General features: G+C 36.5%; 1 protein-coding gene across 15 annotated transcripts in view; it reads left to right on the top strand.

The window, feature by feature from the left end:
• Positions 1 to 26,720, top strand: part of Phldb2 (pleckstrin homology like domain family B member 2) — a 105,148-nt gene extending 78,428 nt beyond the window's left edge. For 5 of the 15 annotated variants that reach the window (XM_076869076.2, XM_076869077.2, XM_076869074.2 and 2 more), the window contains 11 exons: positions 569 to 754; positions 3,458 to 3,598; positions 4,768 to 4,867; positions 8,457 to 8,477; positions 10,294 to 10,329; positions 11,937 to 12,141; positions 15,841 to 15,931; positions 16,825 to 16,971; positions 18,409 to 18,628; positions 22,577 to 22,662; positions 23,169 to 26,720. In XM_076869076.2, coding sequence (XP_076725191.2) covers positions 569 to 754; positions 3,458 to 3,598; positions 4,768 to 4,867; positions 8,457 to 8,477; positions 10,294 to 10,329; positions 11,937 to 12,141; positions 15,841 to 15,931; positions 16,825 to 16,971; positions 18,409 to 18,628; positions 22,577 to 22,662; positions 23,169 to 23,309 — 1,374 coding nt within the window. In that variant the 3' untranslated portion in view covers positions 23,310 to 26,720. The remainder of the gene's footprint in view (positions 1 to 568; positions 755 to 3,457; positions 3,599 to 4,767; positions 4,868 to 8,456; positions 8,478 to 10,293; positions 10,330 to 11,936; positions 12,142 to 15,840; positions 15,932 to 16,824; positions 16,972 to 18,408; positions 18,629 to 22,576; positions 22,663 to 23,168) is intronic. The other 10 variants (XM_076869085.2, XM_076869082.2, XM_076869083.2 and 7 more) reach the window with 5 other exon arrangements.
• Positions 26,721 to 27,034: the final 314 nt, after the last annotated feature.

The following is a 27,034-nucleotide window of genomic DNA, read 5'->3' as shown; positions in this document are numbered from 1 at the left end:
GCAAAATGAAAGTGTGTGTGACAGATACATGTCTATTTGATCAGAGGGCCAGAGCAATGTTAAGTTAATAAAATGTACTGATTTGGGAGTTTTCCTCCACCACAGAAAATGCTAGAAACCATGAAATATGAGGTCCGGGGGGTGCGGAGGGGGAGACTAGAAGAAGTAATGTCAAACAAATGAGCTCAATGCCTTAGCACTCTAACCCAGTCTAGTATTCTTAGAAACTAAGAAGTCGTTCTACAATTGTTGGTTTGAATCACCTTTTCAGTTTGACTCTTTTTTTTTTTATTTTGTTTTGCAATCTGAATATTTTTTAATGTTATACCTTTTTAAAGCATTCTTGGGAGTATCCCATAATAGTAAACTACAATGCCCTCTAAGGATTCAAGATGCTTGTTTGTAGTGTGGGATTTTTAACAAGACTCTGAATTGAAAGAGACTGTCCATCATGTGTGACTTCTTGATTAACTTATAACAAAACAGAACAGATTATCAATTTCATTTCTTTGTCTTTTTCCTTTCATTTCATGTGGACACATGTATACATTTTCTTTCTCCTATAAAGCAAAGACCACCTGTCTGTTCTGGATTTATGTTTCCTTCCACTCTTTCTCCTCATCCTGTCATTCAACCTTCATCAACCCCTTGGCCCGAAGTCATGGCTCCACCTGTTGATCCTTTCCCTTTAAATGACACACCTCCTCCTCTACCAGCTAAGAAACACAGAAGGCAACAGCAGCAGGAACCACAGGTAATTAGGGACTAGTATTTAGGGTGTGGGAATTTGACCTTGATGACAAAGTTACTTATGTGGAATCTTTCTTCCACTTTTCCAAAAGAGGATTCATACTTCTCTGCTTTTATCTTAGATTTTTTTTGTATGTTCTAAGGGTGTTGGGATTATTATAAAGCTTTGAGATCTTATTCATCCACAACTAGCAAATTTTACATCTTTGTATTTCACTTCCCATTTCATATATTACAACTTTTCTAGGTCTTTCTCAAGATGCTAATAGGTATTTCCATAAAATCCATCATATAATAGTTGTATTGCCAACACCAAATGTTTTTAGTATGTATTATTGAAACCATATAGAATTCATCCCCTTGCTATATACCAAAATTTGCTAAGCACTTTATAAATATCTCTTGAGCCTTCTAACAATGCATTGAAATAAGATTTATATCTGTCTTGAATTTAGGGAATTGAGGCTTAAATAGCTAAGCATCTTGTCCAAGGTCACATCACAGTAGAGCATTTGGTCCATAGAAAACCCAGTTTTTATTGAGCATATTTTTAAATAAACAATTTATTATTATATTGCATTCATTTTAGTATGTGTACATGTAAATTAATTCTTAGTTATTTTTTAAAAATCTATTTCAAGACTCCATCTCAACTATTTAATCATTAGTTCCTCAAAGTACAGGAGCCCTGGTTTGTTATGCCAAGTCCTTACATTTCCTTACATTCCTTTACTATCAGCATTTGTTAAAGACTGTATCCTGTATTGCCTCACTTCCTTCAGGGTACTGTCTCCTAAATTGATATAAAAAAGAACTGATGCATTATAACTATATGTAGACATGGGATTCATTGTAGTGTGATGATACGTGGGCACAGCATAATTTGGTAGATTTGTTCCCCAAGACTTCCCCATGCTCTCTCTTCTCCCTTCCTCTAGACCCCCTTCCTCTACTCTCTTCGTCTCCCTTGTATTTTAATGAGGTCCCCCCTCCTTTTATAAATAAATTCTCTTTTCTCTTCCCTCTCTCTCTCTCCCCCTCCCTCCTTCCTTCTCTCCCTCCCTCCCTCCCAGCCCCCTCTTTCTCTAATATGAGAGAAATCATTTCACCAATAATAGAAGGGAAGTCAGTAGAGCAGAGCAAGCAGATCTGGGAGAGGGAGGAGAGAAGGAAACGGAAGGTACCAGGAAAGAGATTGATCAAATTATGTTATGTGCATGTATGAATATAGCATAATGAATCCCATTATTATATATAATTATAATGCACCAATAAAAATAATAAAAAGAGTTGATGAAAAGAGTGGATCAAAACAAGTGATACATAGAAGGAAGAATGAAGAACTAAATGCCTCCAATTTTGATGTTATGTTTATTGCATTAATAGTTTCATTCAGGTTAAAAGACGTCTCTGGTAGCAAAACAATCACAGTAACCTGTTGTTTTCTGCCAAATATCAGTTAGATTATGTTTTCAAGGGCTTTTGTTACCTAATTATTATTTTATAAAACTACCATTATGAGATATTGAGAAGTTTTGAATTTTGGCATTTGTGACATTTGGTCATAGCAATAAAAAAGATTGAAGTGTTCTGATGTCATCTAACAAAAATGTAGAGCATGCATTAACCAAACCATGAAGTTTTATTATTAAAATGTGAACTACCTGGCCATGAATTCTAGTTCTGCCACTTTTCAGCTATGTGACCTTGGGCAAGTTTACTGAACCTCTCTGCCTCCCAAATTCTTCATTTGTAAAACAAGTATGCAGAACCTGCCTCACAGGAATGTTATGAGTTGAATGAGATAAGGCATGTAGAGCAGTTAACCTGGCACACAGTACACTTTTAGTAGATTTTAGCAACTATAAATAGATAATTGTAAAGTTAAAATTTGTCATAATTGGCATTCATTCATTTTTATATATTTCAAAAGCTTGAACACAGTATTAAAATGATCAAACCTAAAGAAACTTTAACTAAGAAATCACGTTACTATTGAAGACATCTGGGGGAGGAGGCCAAGAAAAATGTGGATAAATTTCAGATTGACACAGTCTTGCCTTAGAAATCTAGGGGAAAAGAAAGAAGGGTGGGGGAAGGAAGGAGTTACTGTAGGATTTTTAATTATGCAGGATTACTACTGTAAGATCTCTTTGGCCAAGATCTTTTAAAATATAAGAATAACGTAGAAGAAACCTTATATGGATCTTTATATGGATTTATAGTGTGTTTATGTGACTGAACTTATTACCACTTTCAAACACCTTCCAATTGTTCATTCTTTCTCTTCATCCTCCCCTTTCCTGTCCCCCTCACTTTGGGATCTGTCCATCACAAAGACCCATCTGAACAGACCAGGGAAGAAACTGCTTACTTGCTCTGGCCACTGGCTGTCCCTGCCATCCAAGTGGTAGCCATCATAATAATTCATAACTTGTCCTGAGGCCTCAAAGTAGCAAGCACTATAGAAGTAAAAGGTGGATTTGTAAAATGTGTTCTGGGATCAGTTACAAATTCTTCCAGTGTTTATTATCTTATCAAACGCTATCCCAAATCTGTTAATGAACACAAGGATAAGTTCAATAATTAAAAAAAAAATCTGTGTTAAATTCCAAAACTTCTTTTTAAATGCATAATTCTTCATTTTTTTAGTGATCTGTTTCAGTTAGTCAAGTTTTGCTATTTTGCTTTACATTTGCATTTAAAGCACTTTAGAAGTCTGGAAGAAAGGAAAAAACAGCATAAAGAAGGCCTCTATCTGAGTGACACTTTGCCTCGAAAGAAAACCACACCTTCCATCTCCCCACATTTCAGCAGTGCTACAATGGGGAGAAGCTCCACCCCAAAGGTAGGACACGGAAGAGCCACGGGCTTCACAATCCGTGAGTCTTCTCCTTATATTCACTGATGTTCAAAGGCCTTTAAGAACAGTGCTAAATAATAAACCATTAAATGTGCTTGTTCAGCAGACATCACCACTAAATCAGCTTTTCTATCCTGTTCAGAGGATATTTGAAATTGTACTTTCTAGGGTAAAAGAACATGGTCCAGGATCTTCCCTGTCACCACAGTACAGGTGGTGTGGCTGACTTCTACTCCCATGATGGACACTCAAATCTGCATCCCAGATTTAGTAATGAGAAGCTCTGGGTTTCAGGAATAATAGCACCAAATATTTATTGGGTTATTTCTAAGTTCCTGACCTTGGGATTAACTTATTTTTGTCAACTGTCTCATTTTAAAACCCAGCAATATACTATAAAAAGGGGTTCTTATTAATAATTATTCCAGTTGTGTGTATGGATAACTTGAAGTGTAATGAAGCTAAGTGACTTACTTTGTGGAGCCAGAATGTGAACCTGTTTGTTCTGACACCTGCACCCTCCCTCTCATACTGCTGATGTGTCCAAGGGGTCATTGAAGAAACAGAAGAAGTGACAAATGAGAAGGGCTTCCTTAGTGGAAAAGACTTTGGACCCTTCTCCTGCCCTTAAGCAGACTATCTGTGTTTTGATTTATTTTATAAATTGGTATCTCAGATGTATGTTATTTACATAAAGGAGTTTGCTCTTTAAAGAAAATGCTAAAACCAGTGAAGTATCAGTAGGTTTCTCCAGTTTTCAACCTACACATAATAGAGGCAGATGGAAATTGGTACATTTAGAACAAATGTAAATCTTCCCTGTCCTTGTGCATGATGTGCATGCATCCCTGCCCCTGCATCTGCCCTCTGCTCCTTATGCATGAAGAACTTGCAGACAGTGTCTTCTCCCCACTGTCTTCACTCGTGGAATTGCTGCCATCAGAGGATATGCTGTGATGTTGAGACTGCCATGGAGCTTCTTGGGAGGGACAGCAGCTGACCTGTACCAGTTAGCATCGATAAACAGGACACAAGAGCCTACCCTCTCTGCCCTCCACATTTAGACAGGAGCTATGGAAACAGGGATGTGGCCTTTTCCTGAAGAACCATTTGGTGTGCATTTTGGTTGAAGTGTACCCTCCTGGTTCCCACAGGCTCACCTGCCTCTGGGACAGAGCAACAGCTGTGGCAGTGTGCTCCCTCACTCGCTGGCAACCATGACCAAAGACTCAGAATCTCGGAGGATGCTCAGAGGTAAGTGTCTTTTAAATCAAATACCACGTTAGAATTAGAATTCCTCAGGGAGGAATTACATTACTCTTCAATGTTTCACTTTGGAGGAGGGATATATGTATATTCTCATTGCATCAAGATGATTTTTCCTATTTATGCCTAAAGCTGATCCATTTTAAACATATTCATTGTACTTTATAAATTCAATAGAACTCTCCAACCAGGAAGACCCCTAGAGAATTACTAACCTTCTCATTTGATTGGTAGAAAGAAAAGAAACCGCTGAGATCCAGGGACATGATCAGGGTGCTTAACCAAGACCACTCTCCTGGTTTGTGGCTGAGCCACTTTGTTGAATGAGCCTTGAGCTGAAGTCACTGAGTTGACACATACATAGATCACTGGTGGCCCACAGCAGAATTTCACTGGGCCTTTAATGTAGGCTCAAGCTCTTATACCATGTAGTCACTCTGTTTTAGATGGACTTTGATTCTTCCCATATTTTCTTTGTAATATTATTGTGTGTTTATGAGAGTGTAAAATAGTCTTCATGAGGCTGGAAGAAATTACTCTAACATAGTTCCAGAAGTGAGCTTCTCCTTGAGATAGATTTATAATGGTCTTAACATTTGAGCAGAAGAATTCTAGGTACCAAGAATGCAAATAAATGACCATCCTTGCCTTAAAATGCATAGTCTAGTGAGGGAAAAGGCACAAAACAGATGACTTCAGCAATATGCGGTCAATGCTGTACATCCTGACAGTATGACCAGGATATACATGGGAAAGCTGGCGGGATGGCAGGCGTTGGCTCCACACACATTCAGGCATTGATGGGATTGAAACCACTCCCTCTGAACAGGCTGAAATTTAATTTTTTTTTAAGTTTTCAATGGACCTATTTATGTATTTATGTATTTATTTATGGTGCTGAGTGCCTCACACCTGCTAGGCAAGCACTCTACCACTGAGCCACAACCCCAGCCCCTGAAATTCAATTTTGACCGCTTGGCCACTCTGCTTGTGGTGCTGAGGGATAATCACTGATTTCCCACCAGCAGAGAAAAAAAAAAGGAAAAAAATATATATATATATATCACATAATCATATATGTAAATAAGTTTGTAAATACATGTGATTATGTATGTATGTGTTTATATGACATATATATTTGAACAAGGCTTTCAAATTATTACTAGTGCTTCACACTAGAAGTGATTTAAGAGGCCATAGATTCAGGAAAGGTTGATATGTATCAGAGATGTTTACACTGGTGATATTTAAATAAAATAAATTTGATTGACCTTCTCTATTTTTTATATAATTCTTCATAAGCTAAAATATCTCTTAACATTCATAAATAATAAACATAAATGAGTCTTTCTATTTCAGCTCTCATGTATCATTGTTAACCTGTGGGTCAAGTCTATTTTCTGTTGAAGTATTTTTCTGTACTATTAATAAACTTCTTTTTAAATGTATTTTTTCCACTGGCTGAAAATGTCAAAGCTTGGTTTGGCCATGACACCAACTAAAACCATTCACATGTTCATGTGCTTTTTGTATTAGAGTGATTTAAGGAAAGATTGAGCACTAAGGATGGAGGGTGGGATCACAAATGATTTAATTCTGTGAAGAGCTATTAACATTATCATGTCTGCAGATTCTTGTGAAAATACTATGAAACTGAAGGAATGCTTCAACTTTGTTTTCTAATCTCTGTTCTCCCTCAACAAATGAGACTCCTCATGATAGTTTCATAAAGGAAAACTGAGCCAATTTTCTTATGTCATATGATGGATGTGCAACCTGCAAAATCTTCTGTGTTTGATTTATCTTTTGTGAGCTTCTCTTTCACTGATATGTCTTCTGTGCACCTGAGAAGACAGCAGCGTCAGTCTTTGCTGCAGCTCTGAAATGGGGCTCTGCTGAAAGAGTGTGTGCAAGGATAGGGCAGCTTCTGAGGAAATAGAATACCATCGTACCTGTGTCGATCCAGGAGATATGTCCTGGAGGTCCAGGGTCAGGTTCCCCACCTAGAGAAGTGGGTCAGAGATGGTAGTTCTCACAGCCACTGCCATGGTAAAAGTGGCAGCAGAGCCCATACAGGTGGCTCACAGAGATCAGGAGGAATGAATCCTGTATTCATTTAGGATTGTTTCACTGGCATCTGTTGGTTTTGTTAAAATAGCAAATGCAATTCAAACTCTAGGATTTTGATAAACAACTGTACCTAGCACCTTTTGATTAACTGAAATTTAGTAGACTTTATCATTTATTTTTTTACCTACACAATTAACTTAAGTGCACCATTTTTTTGCTGCTATTCATAATGGATGCATCAAGGACGATGGTGTAAGTATAAGCCTTCCCACATCAGTATCATTTTCAAGGCCCTGACAGTGGGACTCCCACAAAGATCTTGAAAATAAAGTTAAAAGTTGAGAGTTGAGGAACCCAACTCCTGAGGTTGTAATGGTCTTTGGTTTTTGCACAACTTATCGATTGTTCCTTTGTAAGCTTTAGAATGAATGAAATCTTTGTCCTTTTGTTTTTATTAAATACAGGAAAGTCCAAGAAAGGTATGATAACTTCCTTGTGTGCTGTTTTTGTTTCCAGCAAATATAGAAAGGTCATTGTCAAGTCATCGTTAAGAAATGAGTGGATTTAAAATTCTACAATGGTGGATTTTTAGACTAATGATTATTCCTTTGACACAATAGAGAAAAAAATGTTGCATATTTGCACAAAAACATAATGCTGGGGGCAGCTGCTGTCCATTCACAGGCAGCTGCATGACCCTCTTGGTCTTGGCCTTTTATCATAAGGTCAGACCATACAGGAAATATGGGGGCTGTGGGACCACTGATTTGTAAGGCTCAGGATCTATATAAAGAGAAGAGTGAGCATTGTGTTGTATATAAGCTAAGCTTAAAATATGCTGTATCTCCTTTATAAAGACCAGGTATAAATAAATCAGGCAGGCTGTGAGGGGTGGGACAGAGGATTTACGAAGCTCCTACTTATTCATTCCACTTAAGCCTGTTTTAAAGAAGACTTGGTAGAGACTGGGGTAGCTTACATGACTGGCTTGAATAAGCAAGCTGGCTATTACAGAGGGGAATTAGGAAGATGTAAGATGTTAGAAGACTTGTCATTAAAGCTTGATGGACTGCTTCAGATTGTTGAATGACATTTTTCAAACCTATCTCTTAAAAACTACTTGCTAATGTCTGCTTGAGGGGAAAAAGAGTTGTTTTGTAAATATAACTTATTCTTGCTCTTCCTATTTTCTGGTTGATGTGTAAGGGTAAAATGTTTTTTTCCCTCTAAAATTGCTTTTTTACCAACTATGCATGTATCTTAAGAATTTTTTTAACTTCTTGGGTTTTCTCTGTAAAATTAGATTTAATCTAGAAATGTGAACATCATCCTGTGTTGCTCAGGTATTGTTACTAACACCATCAGAGACTGCATGTGGGAAGTGTTGGATATTTTTCCTGTTGCCTTGTCATCCTTTTGATCTTATATCTTTTTCCCTTTCTCCATCCTTCTCCTCATCCATTCCTGACTTGTCCTGTATCTTCTTCTGGCTGTGGACTGTCATTAGGAAGAATCAATTCCTTAGCAGGTGAGCTATGAGAGGCTGAAGTGTTGGAAATTTGGCTCATTCTATCCTTCTAATCCCAGGTTACAATTTTAGATCACCTCATTTTTCATGTGAAGACCTAGATAACCATGTAAAAGTTTGTAGCACACATTTGGAATATATTGCCAAGACTCTATATCTCACATGGCTAACTCCAAAAGGCCCTTTGGGTCCACTTATCCAGAATTCATACAGACTGGCATTAACAATAATGATAATGAATGGACCTAACACATCCAATTTGTTGGCTTCCTTGGGCAAGGAAGAGAGCAGAGTTGTTTTGTTTCCTAGTGTATGCTATGAGACAAGCCTCAGATATTACTAATTCTCACTTTATAAACCCCCTTTAAGCACTATATTTGTCTGGATGGCAAGAATTTAGGGAATTTTCAAGGCCCTTTTTCTTTCTTAGTTGTTGCTGAATGTTATTCTTGCTTATATAATCAAAAAATAAAAACAAAATCCAAGTAGACATGGGTTGGAAATATGACAAGTCTCATTTTTCCCAGTCTAGTTCTGTTGTCCTGCCCCCAAAAGTAGATGCATTCCACTTCCATATCTGGCCACTAATATAAGGAATTTACAGCTGAATAAAAACACCATTCAATGACTTTTTTTTTATAACAGTCATGTATTAAATAAATGGGGATCCTGTGGTTCGCAGGACATTCCTGTCCTCCCTGACAGAGCTAACTTGGTGGATGCTTAGCCCAGTTTATGGCTATCCCAGAGCTCCTTTCTGCACTAGTGGTGCCTCCAGGGCTCCTACCAATTACCCTCCTTCAGCCCCAAGCTTTTCTATGAGGTTTCCTTTCTGGAAAGGACCAATGCTTTTACATGGCTGGGCCAGAGCCTGAATTTTCAGACCAGCTCTTCATGATCATACAAGTACAATTCCAGGATCCCAGAAGAGAGGTCCTGGCCCTTATTTCTAATGGTAGGTAAAACTTTTTTAAAAACTTGTTCAATAAGGAAGAGGTCAAGCCAAGTGACAGTTGGGTTCACTGTTACCATTGAAGTACTGCCAGTTGGCAGAAATGTGTAGCTCTGTAAGGGGGACATCCCTGCTCACGTTGGACGTATGGCAAATGAAAATCCTGTTCTGGGAAAACATAGACTCATTAGCCATAGACTTTTCCATTTAAGGTGCAATGAAAATAGAAGTGGCTTATCCTGCCACCTGAATATCTAGAAGATTCTTTCAAACAGAGGTAAATCTCGGTGAATATCAAGTTGATCTGGGGATTCTGTGTTCACAGTCTATAGAACACTGTGCACTAGGTCATAACTGCCCCTCATGCACTGTCTGAAAGATTCAAGTCCTTGTAGTTTACTGGTTACTCTCTCACCTGAAAATTATAACTTTGCTTTCTTATTCTTATAAAAAAATATACTTATGAAAAAAACTACAATGAAAACTACAACCCTGGAAGAGCTAAGGGAGGGACATTTAGCTGCTTTAAGAAGAAACAGACCCTCTTTCTGCTTTGCCACAAGGTGACTCCCCCTGGCTTTTCCTCTTTACAGGAAACTGAAGGACAATGGGAGGTCTTGGCACAGTCATTGCCAGGGAAATAATTCTGGCATGTTTTAAATTTCATGGCCGACTTTTAGGGATATGTTTTTCATATTAAAACAAGGAAATGTCTTCCATGTAGTTGGTGCTGATGTGAATTTTCAATGCCACAGACTCTTTTGAAATCATAAGGAAACACACATGTGTAACCTTTTTAATAATTTCTGTTATTGTTTTTTTTGTCCTCCTTGTTATAATGAATATTTGGAAACAATTTAAAAGGCGCAGTTAGTAATTCCAAAAGTTCAAGTGTAAAAGGTAAATATATGAGTAATGAATTATTTGTCTTTCTTTACAACAAAAAGCACGAGCTCCACACTTAGGAATTCACTGGCTTCATTTTATCCTTTTTGCATTAACCAGTATTATTAATGATATTATATCTGCTCTCATGGTGTGCTTTTATATTTTGCAACTTCCCTTGGCTAAGTGATATGTGGCTTTAGAATATACCTACGCATAATCTGCCATGATTATGATGGCAGATTAAATGACGAGAACATTTTCCAAGAAATGAATTAATCTGAAATAACATTTTTACCTAGACATCTAAAGCTGCTCCAAATACTAATGGCATGAAAACTCTGCATGAAACTAAAATGACTTTACAGAAACTTTGGGTGGATAATGCTTTGTTAAAACATCATGGATGTGGCTTCTGTTTCTAAATGGAAATGTTTAATCAACTGCCAAGGAAACTGTTGGAATTATCCCCCCTCCTCTTTTTTTTTTTTTTTATTGTGGTCATTTTGCCTACTTTTCACCATTATATCACTAATTAAAGTCTCATTGAAAGGTAAATAGAGCACAAGAGTCAAATTTGAATAGTCCAATTGTAAACTTTTAATTGGCATTAACTCCCTGAACAAGGGAAGATATTCACATAGTCATTTCTTTAACCAAGGAGAGAGACATTTAAAACTGTATAGAAAAACCTTTTGATGAATTTAGAGATGTGTTCATCATCATGATCCCTACTTACTGAATGTATTTTAGAACATTGAAAAGATGACGGTTTGATTTACAATGCCTGAAATTACCTACTGGTGAGAAAGCCAAAGCAATAACACAAGATAAAACCAATAACCTAACATGCCACATGTTTGAGTATCAGGGTAAAGAAAATGCCTTCTATTTATGGTGCTTTTGATCCTATTTATGCCTTCATTTTTCAAGTGGTTATCACTAGCTAGTTAAAGGCTGATTGTTAAGCTTAGAAAAGAAGAATGTTCGATATATAGTATTTAGGAGGAGTCCAACCATTTGAATGAGTTGGCAGACAAGAGGCAGATACAGAGAGAAAATATGAATGAGAAAAGTACACAGTTTGGATCTTAACCAGATTAAAAACATTAGACCTGGCATGAAATGTGAGTTTCTTAAAGCCTACACCTGAACAGTCCACCTACTGTTTTATGACCTGAGTGCCCTGAAATTTGAATGCCATTGAAGAAGCAAGTGCCCCATAACCCTGGTGTTGCTTGTCACTTGGCATCACTTTGCCTTCACTTAAACAACTATTTCTAGAGGATTCGAGGTCTCTAATTGCATTTCTGGTTTTCCGTTTCTTTGTAGTTGTGTGTGTACTGATATGTTATTCTCAGTTTCACTGAATCATAGGAATGAGATAGGAAAGTGCCAAGTGATCCCCACTGACTAAGTCACTCACAAGACCACTTCTTTGAAATTCTTGCTTGCACTGAGCATGATGTTGTTTCTTTGATCTTCTTGGCTTCAAAACAAATTCAAACAGGGCTCAAACTTTGTATGCAGATGTTTTTGGTTGCTGTCTTGAGCCTGTAGATTTATGAGATTCTAAGACTGATAAATGAGGCCTATTTACATATTCATGGATTTTCCCTTAGGTTATAATCACCAGCAGATGAGTGAAGGACAAAGGCAGAAATCTGAATTTTACAACCGCACAGCCTCTGAGTCAAATGTGTACTTGAATAGTTTCCATTATCCAGACCACAGCTACAAGGACCAGGCCTTTGACACTTTGAGCCTGGACAGCTCTGACAGCATGGAGACCAGCATCTCTGCCTGCTCACCCGACAATATCTCTAGGTAAGATTTCTTTATGGGTAAGATTTTTGGTTTAGAAAAGCACCTTCTGTTTTCAAGTCTAAAATCATCAATTTGGGACATTGTATATGTACAAAATCAAATGCAGAAGAGAGTTGGGGGTCAGGGTGACCTTTGAACCTTGTGTGACTTAGCCAGTCAGACATTATGTAGTCCATTTTCCCACTTTATTCACGTTTGAGTTCACCTTTATACTATGCTTCAAAATCAAGTTCCCTCTGTTGATGGACTCCAGGTACATTTTCACAGCTTTTGAACAAATAAAGAAAGAAATTCCAACAATAGAGTCAGAGCTTTAGAGGTCTTTTATCCTTAAGTTTTGTTAGAAGGAAAGCCTCGCTGTTCTGGACACTAAAATTTGGTGAGAATTTAACTATTCACATTTGTATTCATACTTTGGAGGAAAGCAAAAGTAGTATTATAAAATTGGAACCAAAGGCACACATAAATATAAGCTGGTCACAGGGTTTCTTCTCTTCTGAAGCTTTAGCAATGCCCAGCTACCTCCTGAGTAAAGTCAGATGCAGGTCCTGGCATCTTGAATCTAGCCCTACCTTCCCTCCATTCTCTCCTGACACCCATCACAGAACGACTATTGGCTGAGAGGGAAGAAACTCTCAGATCTCTAAGCCTTTGTCCATACTGGTTGTTAACATTATCTGAAAGTACAAGCACAGAGTCAGGGCTTTAGGAAGATAACTAAGGCAACAGCAATAACAGGTGTCATTGCAGGTGGCTTTCAGAAGATTGTTCTAGAAGACAGTTCAATAATATTAGCAAAATAAGGATATGTGCAGAATTGACTATCAATTGCTAGCTTTCTAAGACCCAAGACCTATTTTCTGAGCCTTGTGTTTGTTGACAATGTAAGTAATGGTGCTGAAAAAGCAAAAACAATGTTCAGCTCATGGAACATTCTGGTAATCAAAAAAATGATGTCTCAACAATAAAGTGGAGGCAAATTATCCACAACTGAGTAATTCTATAACTCTATGAAGAGCTTTTTGTGACATAATAAACCACAAGACCAAGTTTATGTTACTAGAATTTCAGCATGGAATTACCTCTTTAATAGACTTATAATTTGGGGATATTTTAATGCATAATTTTAAAAAAATCTTCAACACAGCAATTTTTTGTCTTTTATTTATCTACATGCCAGTCTTCAAGAACTTCCCTATTGAGATTGTTTTGTCACGACACTCATTCCAAATATTAATTCCTATTACTTTCTTGGTACTTATCATATTATTTTCTATCATACTAAAGGATAAAAGCTAATTTTACTGTAATATTTTTAAGGCAGATGATGACACAAACGAGAAATACCAATTCTCCTCTCTCTTCCTTTTACTTTTAATCTTTCATACGAATCTTTTACTTTGTCCTCAATTTTTGGACATTTGGAACATTGTAAACAGTACTAGTAGTTTCTGACCATGAGGACTGGCTACCTGTGATAGTACAACTGGGTCAGTTCTATGTGAAACAAATGTGGACAATTATCATGGCCAGGCACAAGTATCTTCCAGGATCAATCATTCCACAGTAGCATCATAGAAAGAGTTAAGGGACAGTGCATCTTCACTCACACACACACACACACACACATGGAAACTACATGAAGTGATGGGTATGTTGTTGGTCATGATAATCATTTCACAATGTATACATATATCAAAATATGTTATATACCACAAATCTATACCATTGTCAATTATTTATGAGTATATATATACTATATATATACAATAAATAAGATATAAATATATAAATACAATAAAGTTGAGAGAAATGAAACAAGAAAACAAAATGGTAGACAATGAAATATAAATAGTATAGATTGTATTAAACTGGAACAAATAAGGGTAGTCTATTGGTGAGGTTTTTTTTAAATTGGTGAGTTTTAAAACTGAGACTTAATAAAACTCAAATAATTTCCAAATTAATTGGAGACACAAAACATATATATCTGATGTCACAATTAGTTCTATAGAATATAAGTATAATTTTGTGCCATTACATGGCCTACCACTATATATTTTCAGCTTTCTTAGTTGGGCCAATGAAATTTGTCCCTTTTTCATCCATGAATCAGATATTGTCAAAGAAGGGAAAAATAAGAATTCCTGCATAAGCATTAAAGATTTTTTTCCCTTAAATTCTTAACCAGCTGAAAAGAACAAAACTTACTCTTTTGTACTTCTCTCAATAGCTAATGACAAAAAGAAGAAATTACTGGATTCTCTTTCTCAGGAGAAAACACCTGGCTAAACAACTGGGCCAAAGTCACTCTAAGAAGCCAGCCTTGTTGTTAAGCTTGAGAGGATCCAGTTGCTCTCTCTTCCAAGAGTGTGTTTTGTAATGGGACTAACAGTACTGACTTTAAGAGAAGCCATTGCCCTGTGATACTGTGATCATTTATCTCTTCAAAAGAACTCTTATCCCTGTATTTTAGTCATCCTAAGTCTGGTTTGATCAAAAATATAACTTAGGGATATTATACTAACAATCATCTATGACCAAGAGGGCTCAGCTTATTCATTTTTAACATGCATTGTTATAAATTCATTATTGCGTGAATGTGCACTGTCCCTTAACTCTTTCTGTAATGCTACTGTGGAATGATTGATCCTGGCAATCATTGATCCTGGCTCATACCAGGCTCTGTGCTATGAAGACACAAACATGAAAGCCTGTCTGTGCCCAAGAGAGTCTAGGAAGATGACAGGCCCGTAATGACTTCAAGGCACATAGGCACCAGGACAACAGTGGCTCCCAGTGTACCCAGGGCTACAGAACCAGAGTAAAGAGGCTGTGGGCCAGGCCATGTTCATCCTTCCCAGAAAAATTAAGGAAAATGTAAACAAGTGAAAATGAAATGTTGTGTCTCATGTTAAACATTTCTAATTCTTTCCTTCTCTTTGAGTTCCCTGAGCTGTTCGTGCGTCATTCCCTCTGTAATGTTTTCCTTTCCTTGTTCATGTGACGTCTCTTCCAAGATGTATTTCTTTCGAAGCTCCTGAATCCCTTTGTGGGTTCCTTCATTCACACCCTGGGTAGGTTAGTGTTCGTGAAACTGGCCCCACCCAGCTGCTGCATCTGTGGATGTCATATTTTAATTTGCATCATCATTTAAGAAGTGAAATATCCAGAAGTAGAAAGACACAATAAACAGCAGCTGGGGACACATATTCTGCAACTGAATAAAGTGACTTCAAGCGTTTGGTGTCATTTGTGTAGAACTTTGGTGACAGTCTTATTAGGTGGACATCTGAATCATTAAACCAGTGGGAAGGCCTTCAACAGGCTATCAGTTTTAGACTTTGAAGGATATGTTTTGAAGTCACACCTGGCAAGATTTGACTTTGGTTTATTTATTTATGAGCAAAGCAGTTTACATTGGAATTATTTTGCTTGCCTAGTTTTATCCCCTAAACTGAGATAAGTCAGTGTCACCTACAATTTTCAAAGCTGAATTGATTTGCCTCTTCAGAACAATGACTCGTAAGGAACATCCTTTAAGTTGTGTATGATCGGGTTTTGTCATGCACATCCCTTGACTGTGTGTGTGTGTGTGTGTGTGTGTGTGTGTGTGTGTGTGTATGAATGTTGTCTGTCTGTCAGAGAGACATATCAGTCAGAACCAATGTTCTTAAAAGGCTTCTGTGTTTGTTTCAGTGCCAGCACTTCAAATATTGCTAGAATAGAAGAAATGGAGAGGCTGTTGAAACAGGCTCATGCCGAAAAGACACGGCTGCTTGAATCCAGGGTAAGTATAATACCTAAGTGCCAGAGGTCAGTGATGTGGTAATTTGTACAGGGAACCCTGTATTCCATATCAGGAAGTACTCCTCCTTGAAGAGCCTTAATAAAGGCCATGATGTTGGAAAAGTCACTCAGTCTTCTCAGTCTCTTTTCTTATCTGAAATGTAAAAGTGTTAGAGGGTTGGTTTCTAAGACACTTTCTGTACTGCAATTCCCATAACTTGAAGTACATATAGTGCTGATATAAACTGAAATGGAGCTTCGTAGTGTGTTTTCCTTTGATGGACACTTGATGACTTGGACAAGGAACAAAGAAGAATGTCTGTCTTTATGCATTCTCCCTTCCTTCCCAGCTTCTGCTAACTACATTTCAAGTCAGAACCCAAACTTCCTTAGGAATCCCCCTAAATGCCTCTGCATCCTGCCCAGAGGGCACCTCCTTTCCTTTTTAACTTCCCTATGTGCTTCCTTTGTGACCTTCAGCCAGGAAGCTATGGAGTAACAACAGGAATTGAAAGACCCATGACCTTCAATTAGAATACAGCCCTCCAAAGAAAGGCTAAACCCCACGACTAGCATTGGGGGACATTTTGTGAGACTTTTTATTAAAGATGGCAGAGCTATGTCATGGATACACAATAACTGCATATAGTCACAAGCTGGATTTTCACCTAAGATCAAAATGTGTTAATTAAATTTAATGATTGCATTTCTGTGTATGAGTTTGGAAGCTATGCCTGAAGTGAGTATGGGTTGTGTTAACCTGGGTTATATATTTTAAGAGAATAAAATGCAAACCAAAAATTATCTGATAGAATTTTGTTTTAGGTATTTGTTGGAACCATCCAAGTATAACCAGTATTTCTTAAAATAATCATTGTTCTGCATCATATTTAGGAACGGGAAATGGAAGCCAAAAAACGAGCTCTGGAAGAAGAAAAACGACGCCGAGAACTCCTAGAAAAACGATTGCAGGAAGAAACTAGCCAGAGGCAGAAGTTAATAGAGAAGGAAGTGAAAATAAGGGAGAAACAAAGGGCACAGGTTAGTCGGTAAATCTAAATGAATAAGCATGGGTTGCCCCCTGGTGGTCATTTCGTAGAAGACAGCCGTCCTGTGTGGGGTGCCCCTTTCTTCACCTCTCTTGAAGGCTGAAGAGCAAAATCAGATGAAAGGTGTCTGTGAGTGGGCAAAATATTTTATTTCAAAACCTCTAGGTAACTACCAATCAAATGACATTTTACTTCCATGGAACATGTTAATGGGAGAGGATATTTTCTTCCACCCTTTCTCCAGAGTACACTTAAAAGGAGAATATTTTTTTGAACCACTTTGAAAAATGCCACTGCATTAGCCTCTGAAAACAAATACAATGTCATACAAAATTCAAAGACAAAAAACATCGTTTTCCTTATTCTTGCTAGTTTCTTGCAATTTGATAGTACTGCAGTTAAAGACTGTCTTTAAAGCTTTGTGTGTTCCAAGGGCTCAGTAAGTTGTGACACACGACCACAGTCAAGAACCACAGAATCAAAGGCAAAATACAGAAGAAAAATACAAAGTAAAACTTGTTTATTTCACTTTTCCCTACCAAATTCTGTTTTGCAGTGAAGGTCATCCATGCCTATATAGTATCCAGTGCCAAACCAATAATCACAATTCTACTTTAATCCAGATTATAAGTTTTGCCTCCAAGTATATGATTACATCATCTCCCCAGGGCCAAGGGGTAGAGTTATTTAACAGGATAAAATAGAACACCGTTTCATAAATATTACCCATGGTTATATTAGGTTATCTTTATTGTTTAGATAAGCCTTTGCACTAACTATTAGTGAAATGAAAAACATCTAATACCTCCCTTTGACCTCTGGTTCTGAATAACTTATGTTAGGTCCAGCTTTGATTTGACTTCTAACATTATTTTAGCTTCACTTTTCAAAACATACATTTTTTCCTTCAATTTCTTTCCAAGTGTAGATAAGCTGACATTTATAATTTAGGAAGATCTCTGGGGGTTGTACTTATTAAATAGTGTTCAACCAGTCATGCCATGACTAGAATTACTTAAGGAGAACTATTGTTCAGGTTGTGGCAGGGAGAATGGAAATCTTCCCATGGAGGAATCTTCATTTGCAGGGAACAACCCAAATAGCTTTATGCTTCATTTCCCTGTGTTTGTTAGGAGCTAAGTACCTCTTTTAAGCTAAAATAAATGTCATTTTTTCATTCTCCCATCTGCCCACCTCAAGGAGTAGGATTTATTGGTCTGAGTTTACCTACCCTTTCCATAGTGTAGCATCCTGCTCAAAATAATATCCACTACTCAGTCTCCAAATGATAAGCATTTTATCCTAAGCTCTCATAATGATATGGGCACTTTAAAGCTTAGACTTTCACTTAGTTTCTGCTTCTAAACATCTATAACCTAATGAAAAAAAATACTTAGCCTTATTTGGAATGAGTTTCATTCTTTTTCAGGCTCGTCCTTTGACACGTTATCTACCTGTCCGGAAGGAAGACTTTGATTTGCGGAGCCATGTAGAAACTGCTGGCCACAATATTGACACCTGTTATCACGTATCTATCACAGAGAAGACCTGTCGAGGATTCCTCATCAAAATGGGTGGAAAAATTAAAACTTGGAAAAAACGTTGGTTTGTTTTTGATCGAAATAAGAGAACATTTTCTTATTATGCAGGTGGGTGATAAAAAAACTTGAAGTGATATATTCAAAGAATATAGAAAATATTCTATATTCTGTTAAAGAGGAAAGGCAATTGAGAGTCAGTATAAACAGGTTGGTGAGTAATAAGAGTAATGGAAACATTAGCTTGGAGTATGTACCGTATTTTATATTTAGATTGTATAGTTCAATGTGGTATGAATTTCCTTTTCTCAAATAATAAAAATATTATTAACAAAATGTGAATCAGTCCATTCCAATTCTGCAATAAACTGCAACCCAAACACATATTAAGTGGAATTTATGCTTTTAACATTAAAATATTGGCCTTTGAACCACAAGGCCAGAAAAAAAGTTTCTTCTTACTTATTTATTTATTGCCATATATCTTATTTAACACATACAATTAAGCAGCCCTAGCTGACAGTCATTCAGCTAATGTTTACAAACTAATATGATCTTTTAAGTACAGAGAGTAAAGCTCCTCTGTGAACTAGTGAATCAGTAAATCCATAAAGCATTTTTGGACTCTCACTTGCTGGATTATAAGAGATGTACCCTACTGAATCTTATATAAATACAAAAATATTAGTATTACTGGCCTACTTATATACTTATTAATATAACTGGCCTCTTATTTACTCTTAGATCATATGTGAAGTATGTACAATTGTTAGCAAAAATCTAGCTGTACTCTCTTTCCAGCTGCTGAGGAGGACAGGTATCTTACCAGATATTATGCTTTGGAGTGACAGTATCAGCTGTCATGAGCATCTCTAGGAGTTGTTGTAAATTGTGTTAGTGTAATAAATGTAAAACTTCCAGGTGCCAAGGTGCGTACCTATGATCCCAGCAGGTTGGAAGGCTGAGGGAGGAGGATCACAAGTTTGAGGCCAGCCTCAGCAACTTAGCACGGTCCTGTCTCCAAAAAAGAGGTGGTGGGGGGAGAAAAAAGAAAAAATGTAAAACAACAGTTCAGCCAACTAAGCCAACCAGTGAGTGCAGGTTACTGTATGTAAGGAGGAGTGTGAAAACCCACCACCCTTCAATTCAGTGAAGGACACAATGGCTAGAGAGCCCTAGAATTGGGGTGGAAATGGGCAGGATTGCATGCCTTTCAGTAAGGGGCTTCCTTCAGTGGGGTCCAGCTACTTCAGAAGTCAGTGGTTGAGGACCATGTCCTGTCCCTGGGAGGTGCCTGCTTTGCCTCCCCAGGGCTTTCTGGGTTTTATAAAAATACAGAGCAGCTCTCTTCAGTTAGTGCAGTAGAAAAGATGCCTATTTAATAAGAAATCCCACCTCTTGTTGGCAAAAATGCACAAACAAAATTTTGCAGCATGCTAGACAGCCTCACCCAGAATTTTCCAAAAATAAAACTTTAAAAGAACTTCAAAGACATTTCTCTCTCCCATACTCCTCTTCTTTGTCAACTTTATTTTATTTTTTCATTCAGCAGCCAGGTGACTGGCTTGGTCCCCAGGCCAACTTCTCAAACTTGTATCCTTCTGATCCATGTAAAGGCAACTTTCCAAATCAAAACTTTTGGTGATTGTTTTTCAGTTTTTTTTTTAATATCCAAAGCTTTCTGGTATATGAAAGACTACTCAGAATGCTAATACATCAAACAGATAAAATCCCGTTTCATCAGCTTTCTAATATTTACATAAGATGTAAATGACCAGTGAGACCTAGTGGGACAAATGCTGCCCAGTAGGCTCTGTTCATAACCATCACCATCAGCTTTGTCCACTCCCAACCACATTCATACCTCTACCAGGTCCCCTTGCCAAACACCAACAAGCACAGGCTTAGAGCAGTCCTTATCAGGTCCCTCAGATGGCTGCTCAGGCTGGACCTGACCCCACAGGAGCAGTGCCCTTCAGCTTGTCCCCGCATGACCTTGCATGCCTGAAGAAGTTGCAAGAGTGAGTGCTGAAGGCTGAAGTCCCAGCTCTCTCCATTATTCATGACCCTGCCTTTGTCCTTGGCCTCCTGTACCTTAAAACAGAGAGTCTAGAAAGAAAGCTGAAGCACAGAGAAAAATGTCTGAAAATTGAGGGAATAGTGCTGTTGAGAGAGAAAGAATAACAGCATTTGCTGGTCCGTGTACAGTAGCACCATTGATCTTCTTGACCTATATGTGGTTGAGAGGCTTCTGTTCTGCAGAGGGCTTTCCCACAGAGGAAGTGCCCTACAAACAGAAGTTTCATTCCTTAGTTTTCTGTCTGCTTGAAACACTGACAAGATGTACTTTTATCTCCAGATTGTATTTTGTATCTGTTTTGAGAAAATAAGGTATCACTGTATTTCCATGGATTGTTGCAGGAGCCTTTCCGTGGTAAATGTTTGAGGGACACATTGACCTTCTCTTTCATTCAAACTGATTGAAACCCACTGAACATGAGTATTAATAAAAACAGTATTTCCCAAGGAAGATCAAAACACAAAAATATAGTCCATTATCAAATAGTTCTGGGTTAAATGTAATTAAATATATTAAGTTTATTTTCTGGGGAATTTCTCTGGGTCACTATTTTTTAAGATGAGTTTTTTTGTTGTTGTTTCTTTTTTATTATTATTGGGGAAAAGATGCACTTATCTAATAAAAAAATTCAAAATAAAATAAAATCTATATAATGAAAGAAAATCTCTTTTCCATCAGAGGTATCCTGACCTTCTGCCACTGTTAAGTCTGAAATATTCTTTCAGATTTTCTGTCTTTGTTTTTTTAAAACATATTTTTAGCTGTATATGGACACAGTGCCTGATTTGTTTTTGATGTGGTGCTGAAGATTGTACCCAGTGCTTCATATCAGCTAGAGAAGCACTCTACCACTGAGCAACAACCCCAGCCCCTGTCCTTGTTTTTTATATGCTTTGTTATGTGTATATATTCTTTTTTCTTCTGTGCCTTTTGGTAACAAATTATTCACTTTGTTCATGCCCTATTTCACATAAAAGTATGTCAAGAGTGTTTTCCTGTCCATATACACAAAGGCTGCAGTGGTTTTAGTGGCTGTATATTTTCCATTGTATGGCTGGCCTATAATTAAATCAGTACCTTATTAAATCTCGAGCAGATGGCCTGTAGCCAGTGTGCCATAACAAAGTAGATGTAATACAATAAAGTTTTAAGGTAGAATTAGTGAGTAAGAGGATTTTTGCATTTTTAATTGTGTTTGTCTACCAATTGCCATCCAAAAGGATTGTCTCAATTGTATTTCCACCAATTGGGTGTGACAGTCTCTTTCCTTGCCTCCTGACCCATGCTTTTAAAATTCTTTAATAGGCTCACATGCATTGTGATCTTTGTAGAGTTCAAATTATAAAATATTTCAAGAATTTAATAAATCACAGAGTGGTACTATTCATTGGAGCCTTTTGTTGTTTTGTATTTTGTTTTTATGATTAAATCTAAAAAATCTTTGGAAACAAGTTAAAAATGTTGCATTGAAAGGATAATAAATTATTGATGAGAAACTCTGTTCAAAAGAAAAAAAATGAAACATGTTGGACAAGTTTGATAAAGATATAAGTAAAATATTATTTAAATTATAAATAAAAACACTCAAAAATTTCACTATAACAAATCTGCACATTAATATTTCCATTATGAAGATGTTGGAGAATGTGGGAAAAATTTTGTATGGTTTTCAATAATGTTTCTACTTTGTGTGCTCACCTAATAGTCAGTAGTTCTGATTGTTTGGACTGCTAATTTGCTGAAGAGCCTTGAACCAAGTCATTGAGCTTCTTTGGCTTGGAACTGGGAATTTCATGAGTTTTGGTGGTGATAGTTATTATTATTATTATTCCTTCATAAATAACAGGCCAATGCTCTAGCCCAGGTTATCTTAATAAATCTTAGATAATTCAAATGGTAGGTAAATATGTTAGTGGTGATAATTATGAGTTTACCATTTTTCCTGTCCATCAGTGGTGATACTCAATCTGTCTTTGCAGACAAGCATGAAGCTAAATTAAAAGGAGTAATATACTTTCAAGCCATTGAAGAAGTATATTATGATCATCTTAAGAATGCTAATAAGGTAAGCATCAGTTTTCTAAATTCATATAATTCGAATGCATAATTAATCTGGGAAAAGATATTTTTGGATTTTAAGCAATTTACTTGTTCCAGAATAACAAATAGATATGATCAGAATGATGCTGGAAAATTAACATTAAAATAAGTAGGATATTTCTTTTTGAAAGGGAAAGAAGTTATGAGGGGAATGGTAATTTAATAAGATCTTAGTAGAGCTAAGAATACCAGCCACCACTTATTATGTACCTCTTACCAGCTAGGTACCATGCTTTATAAACTAATCACTAGTAATTAGCTCTGTGTGAGATATCATGTGCGGAAAGACCAGAAAGATGGTCAATCCTGAGAAAGGCATTGGGAGTTGGCATGGGAGTTATAGTTAATTAAAAATATAAATTTCTATAAGGAGTAACATTTAAAGAGGAAGAACCCTTCACATATGTCTTTGTACTTACTGTTATAACTTCAAGATGCTTGTTTGACATTCTTTTTATTTTTGGAATTTAGAGCCCTAATCCATTACTCACCTTTAGTGTCAAGACTCATGACAGAATCTATTATATGGTGGCCCCATCACCCGAAGCCATGCGGATCTGGATGGATGTGATAGTTACCGGGGCAGAAGGATACACTCACTTCTTGTTGTAGTGAATAGAAGAAATCGTCCACTTCAGGGCAGACTGCAATAATCCCATACAAGAATGAAGCCATATGCAATCTCAGATGGAATGACCTGACACACCCCTCCTTTAACTGTACACGCTCAGAACTCTTTCCTTATTGGGAAGTCTTTTGTAAAAAGAAAGAAGAATCTTAATTCAAAGTTTGATCATACATAGCAAAACAATTAAAGTTCCTGTGAGAAACACTATTTTGATAAATATCACATACGAACATTTCATATGAACTATTTTTATCAATTGCTGGTTTTGGCGAAATGAATAACAGTTTACAAAATGTCTGTATATATGTACTTGGAAATATGGAATTATTTTAGCATCCAAATCATTGCCATTGACATTACTGGTAATCAACTGACTTTTTTTAAAAATGGCATTTTATAAATACAAGCAAATAAGGGCTTGGAGGAGAATGTCCTTTAAGAATTTTGCCTTAATTTTTAAGTACTGCACCAAAACCAAAGACTTGGCATGACTTCTATTTAACAGTAGTAGTTTCAAGTAGTGAACTGCACTTGGTGTTGCTCTATATCTTAAAATGATATTTTGATGCCATTAAGTGCCGTGGAAATTGACATTGCAATGTCATCATCAGTATAAGCTATGGAACATATATAGTAAGCCATTTATTATAAAAGAAGAAAAAAAAAGCTGTGTGTTTCAGAAAAAAAAAAGCCCCTGTAGACAACAGACATTCTCTCATATTGGACAATTTTAAATAAAGAGAACATTTGATGTTAGGAACTTATTTTGCTGAAGATTTCTCCATTCCCAATGCTGAGAGTAAAGGCAACCAGTAACATATTTTCTTTATAGATTGTTATGGAGCATACTTGTTAACTGCAGCCTCTCATGACTTAACTCTGAAGTCTTAGCTCTGTTTTCGCCAAAGAACAGAATAATTAAAATACCTATTTACAGAAACGGTGTAGTTCTATAAAAAGGCAAGCAAAGTTCACTTAACATTCTCTATAATAGTTTATTATGTATTTCTTTTACTTAGCTTTTGTTTTTTGGAGTTAAAATAATTTTTGTTGAATTAAATGACTTCAGGCAAGTCTCTTTTATAATGGTTTTTCGGATGCCATTTAATCTAGTTTTTCATGTTTTGTGTGTTTGTAAGTATGAATGTACTCTTTCCCAAACATGGCAAATAAATAGAAGTAGAAAACAATGACATAACTTACAAAGGGGAAATGACTAGCTTAGAAGTGTCTATAAAATCTGTCAGGCCTGATTGGGTACAATTTTCTTTTTTATTTTTCAATGTAGTCTGTATACATATGTACCTGTTGCCAATAATAAGATTTTGCAACTGGATGACACAAGATTTTACTTGAACAATGAAGGACAAAAATCATGATTGTATTTTTAAAATCTGATTTTACAGAGATCACCTTTAAACTGATTAATGACCTAAGAGATTGAAATGCAACTGTTGAGATTTTGTTGGTTAATATAAAGACAAAACTTTTCTGTACTGTATTATCTCCATAGGATTGTAAGGGTATTCTAATGAATTTGCATGATTTAAACCTTTTAAATTTGTGTGTTAAATGTATTGAGTTTGGATTAAAATGTTGACCTGATTTCACATTTGAAAATAAACTCCTCTCTGATTAAGAAGTTACCTATCTGCAACATGATGGGAGATTGATTAATCAGCAAAACTCAATTGTAGAATCCACATAAAGATTGTTGTGTGCTAACATTATGATTTTTAGCTTGAAAACTAATAATTAGAAGGATCTCTGGCCACATTACTATTGCTTACAAAATGAGATGAAACTTAAAAACTCTGACATCTTATTGTCTTTTTGCATGAAGGCAGTAATAACTGTGGATTTCCAGGACTATGTTTACTTATCTTTCTATCCAACAAGAAAAAAATGCAAATGTGAAGGAAAGCTTTGGGATTTTACTTGATGAGTACTTCATTTGTCCCTCTAAATTAAGATAGCAGATTTCTGAAAGAGAAACTGCCCTCAACTATATGTTCTTTCACATTGTTGTTAATGAAGGCAACATTGACAATAGATGGCCAGAATGAAAACAAGTTGGTCAATATCAAGTCCATCACTGTCAGGAAAAGTATTTACACTTGTCTTAAGCCACAAATGTTCCTGAATTGCTAGGTTAGGATGAACAAAGAAAATGATTAATGGGTTTGCTTTTTCTGTGCAAAATTTTTCGGAGTATGAATATTGCCACTAGTTTGCTGCACATAAAATACCAAAAGACCTGAAAAAATAAAGGGGAAAGAAGGAAGAGGAATCATTGGAAACATTTGCAATTATCCAAAAACAAAAAAGAGAAGTGTTTTGTTGTTAAAATACTCGGGATGATGAAGTGACATTCCTTGGGTATCACCTTGTAATTCAGTCCCTTTGTAGCCTAATGGAAAACTAGCAAAATAGCTCAACATCTTGTGGCATATGTCCTGAAGTTAAGTCCTTACTCTATGTCCTTCCTATTTGGGAGATATTACAACTGTTTTTTTAGTTGTAAAAGGACAGAATGCCTTTATTTGTTTATTTTTATGTGGTGCTGAGGATCAAACCCAGTGCCTCACACATGCGAGGAAAGCACTCTGCCACTGAGCTACGGCTCCAACCCCAACATTATACCTTTTAAGAAAGAGATCTATTCAGTCTCTATTTATCCAATTTTTCCAGTTTGTTCTAATCTAACAGGACAGGTTCTTAAGACCCCAAAGACATGCTGGATTTACTATATACAACATTTGCCTTTAGCTCTGGTACCAGTCATTTCTCCAAATTTTATAACTAAAAATAGTCAAGTGGTTTCACCTCAAAGCATTACACCAGCTAAGTGACTTTTAAGCAGAAAAATATTAGAGAAGGCCTTATTGGTTGATACCTGTGGCCCTCAGGTATTACTTTGAAGGATGTCAGAGTTTTAGTCCACACTTGTATAATTTACCCAACTATTTTTCTATTGTCCATTCATTTTTTTCCCTTGTCTGTTTCCAAGAAATGGTGCTGTAGTAGATAGCATGCATCATAATGGACTTGTGTTTCTTGTTTTCAATAAGGTACTCACAAATGGGAGGGCACTGGGCCAAAGGGCATTGAAAAAAATGCTTATTTTAAATTGTATTAAATGTGGCCAGATTACTTGACAAGATTTTAGCATTTCACCCACCCAGCAACAATAAATAAATGATAGTTTCCATCATCTTTGCAAATAGTTGCCCTTTTTAAATTTCTGCCACTCTGATGGGGTGGAAAAAATGGTATGTTATTTTTTCAATTAGACATCATGTTTATTTACATAAACTGCCTATTCATAGCTGTTGGTCAATATATTGAAATTGTTTTTCTTATTTCTAAGAGTAAACTGAGTAGAATCAATGTATCTATGCTGTAAAGCCTAGTTTCTTCCTAGGTTCTCATTGGACTTAATGTATCTTTTGCCATTAAAAATGTCTAAATTCATATACAATCAAATGTATTTTTCTGTATAATTTGGGGTTTTCAAATATTAATTTTAAAATTCCCTTCTATTCCTGGATTATAAAATATTCTACTAAAAATTATCTACTCTTCTAAATCCTATTCTTCCATTTAGATGATTTAATCTGCTGACATTATTCTTCCATATAGGAAGAAGCGGGGGTCAAGATAATTCAATCATTCAGCAGGCACATGAAAAACTAGAACAAAAACTATG

The sequence above is a fragment of the Callospermophilus lateralis genome, chromosome 10 (assembly GCF_048772815.1).
Source record: "Callospermophilus lateralis isolate mCalLat2 chromosome 10, mCalLat2.hap1, whole genome shotgun sequence".
NCBI lineage: Eukaryota > Metazoa > Chordata > Mammalia > Rodentia > Sciuridae > Callospermophilus > Callospermophilus lateralis.
This window is presented reverse-complemented; position numbering and strand designations above follow the sequence as displayed.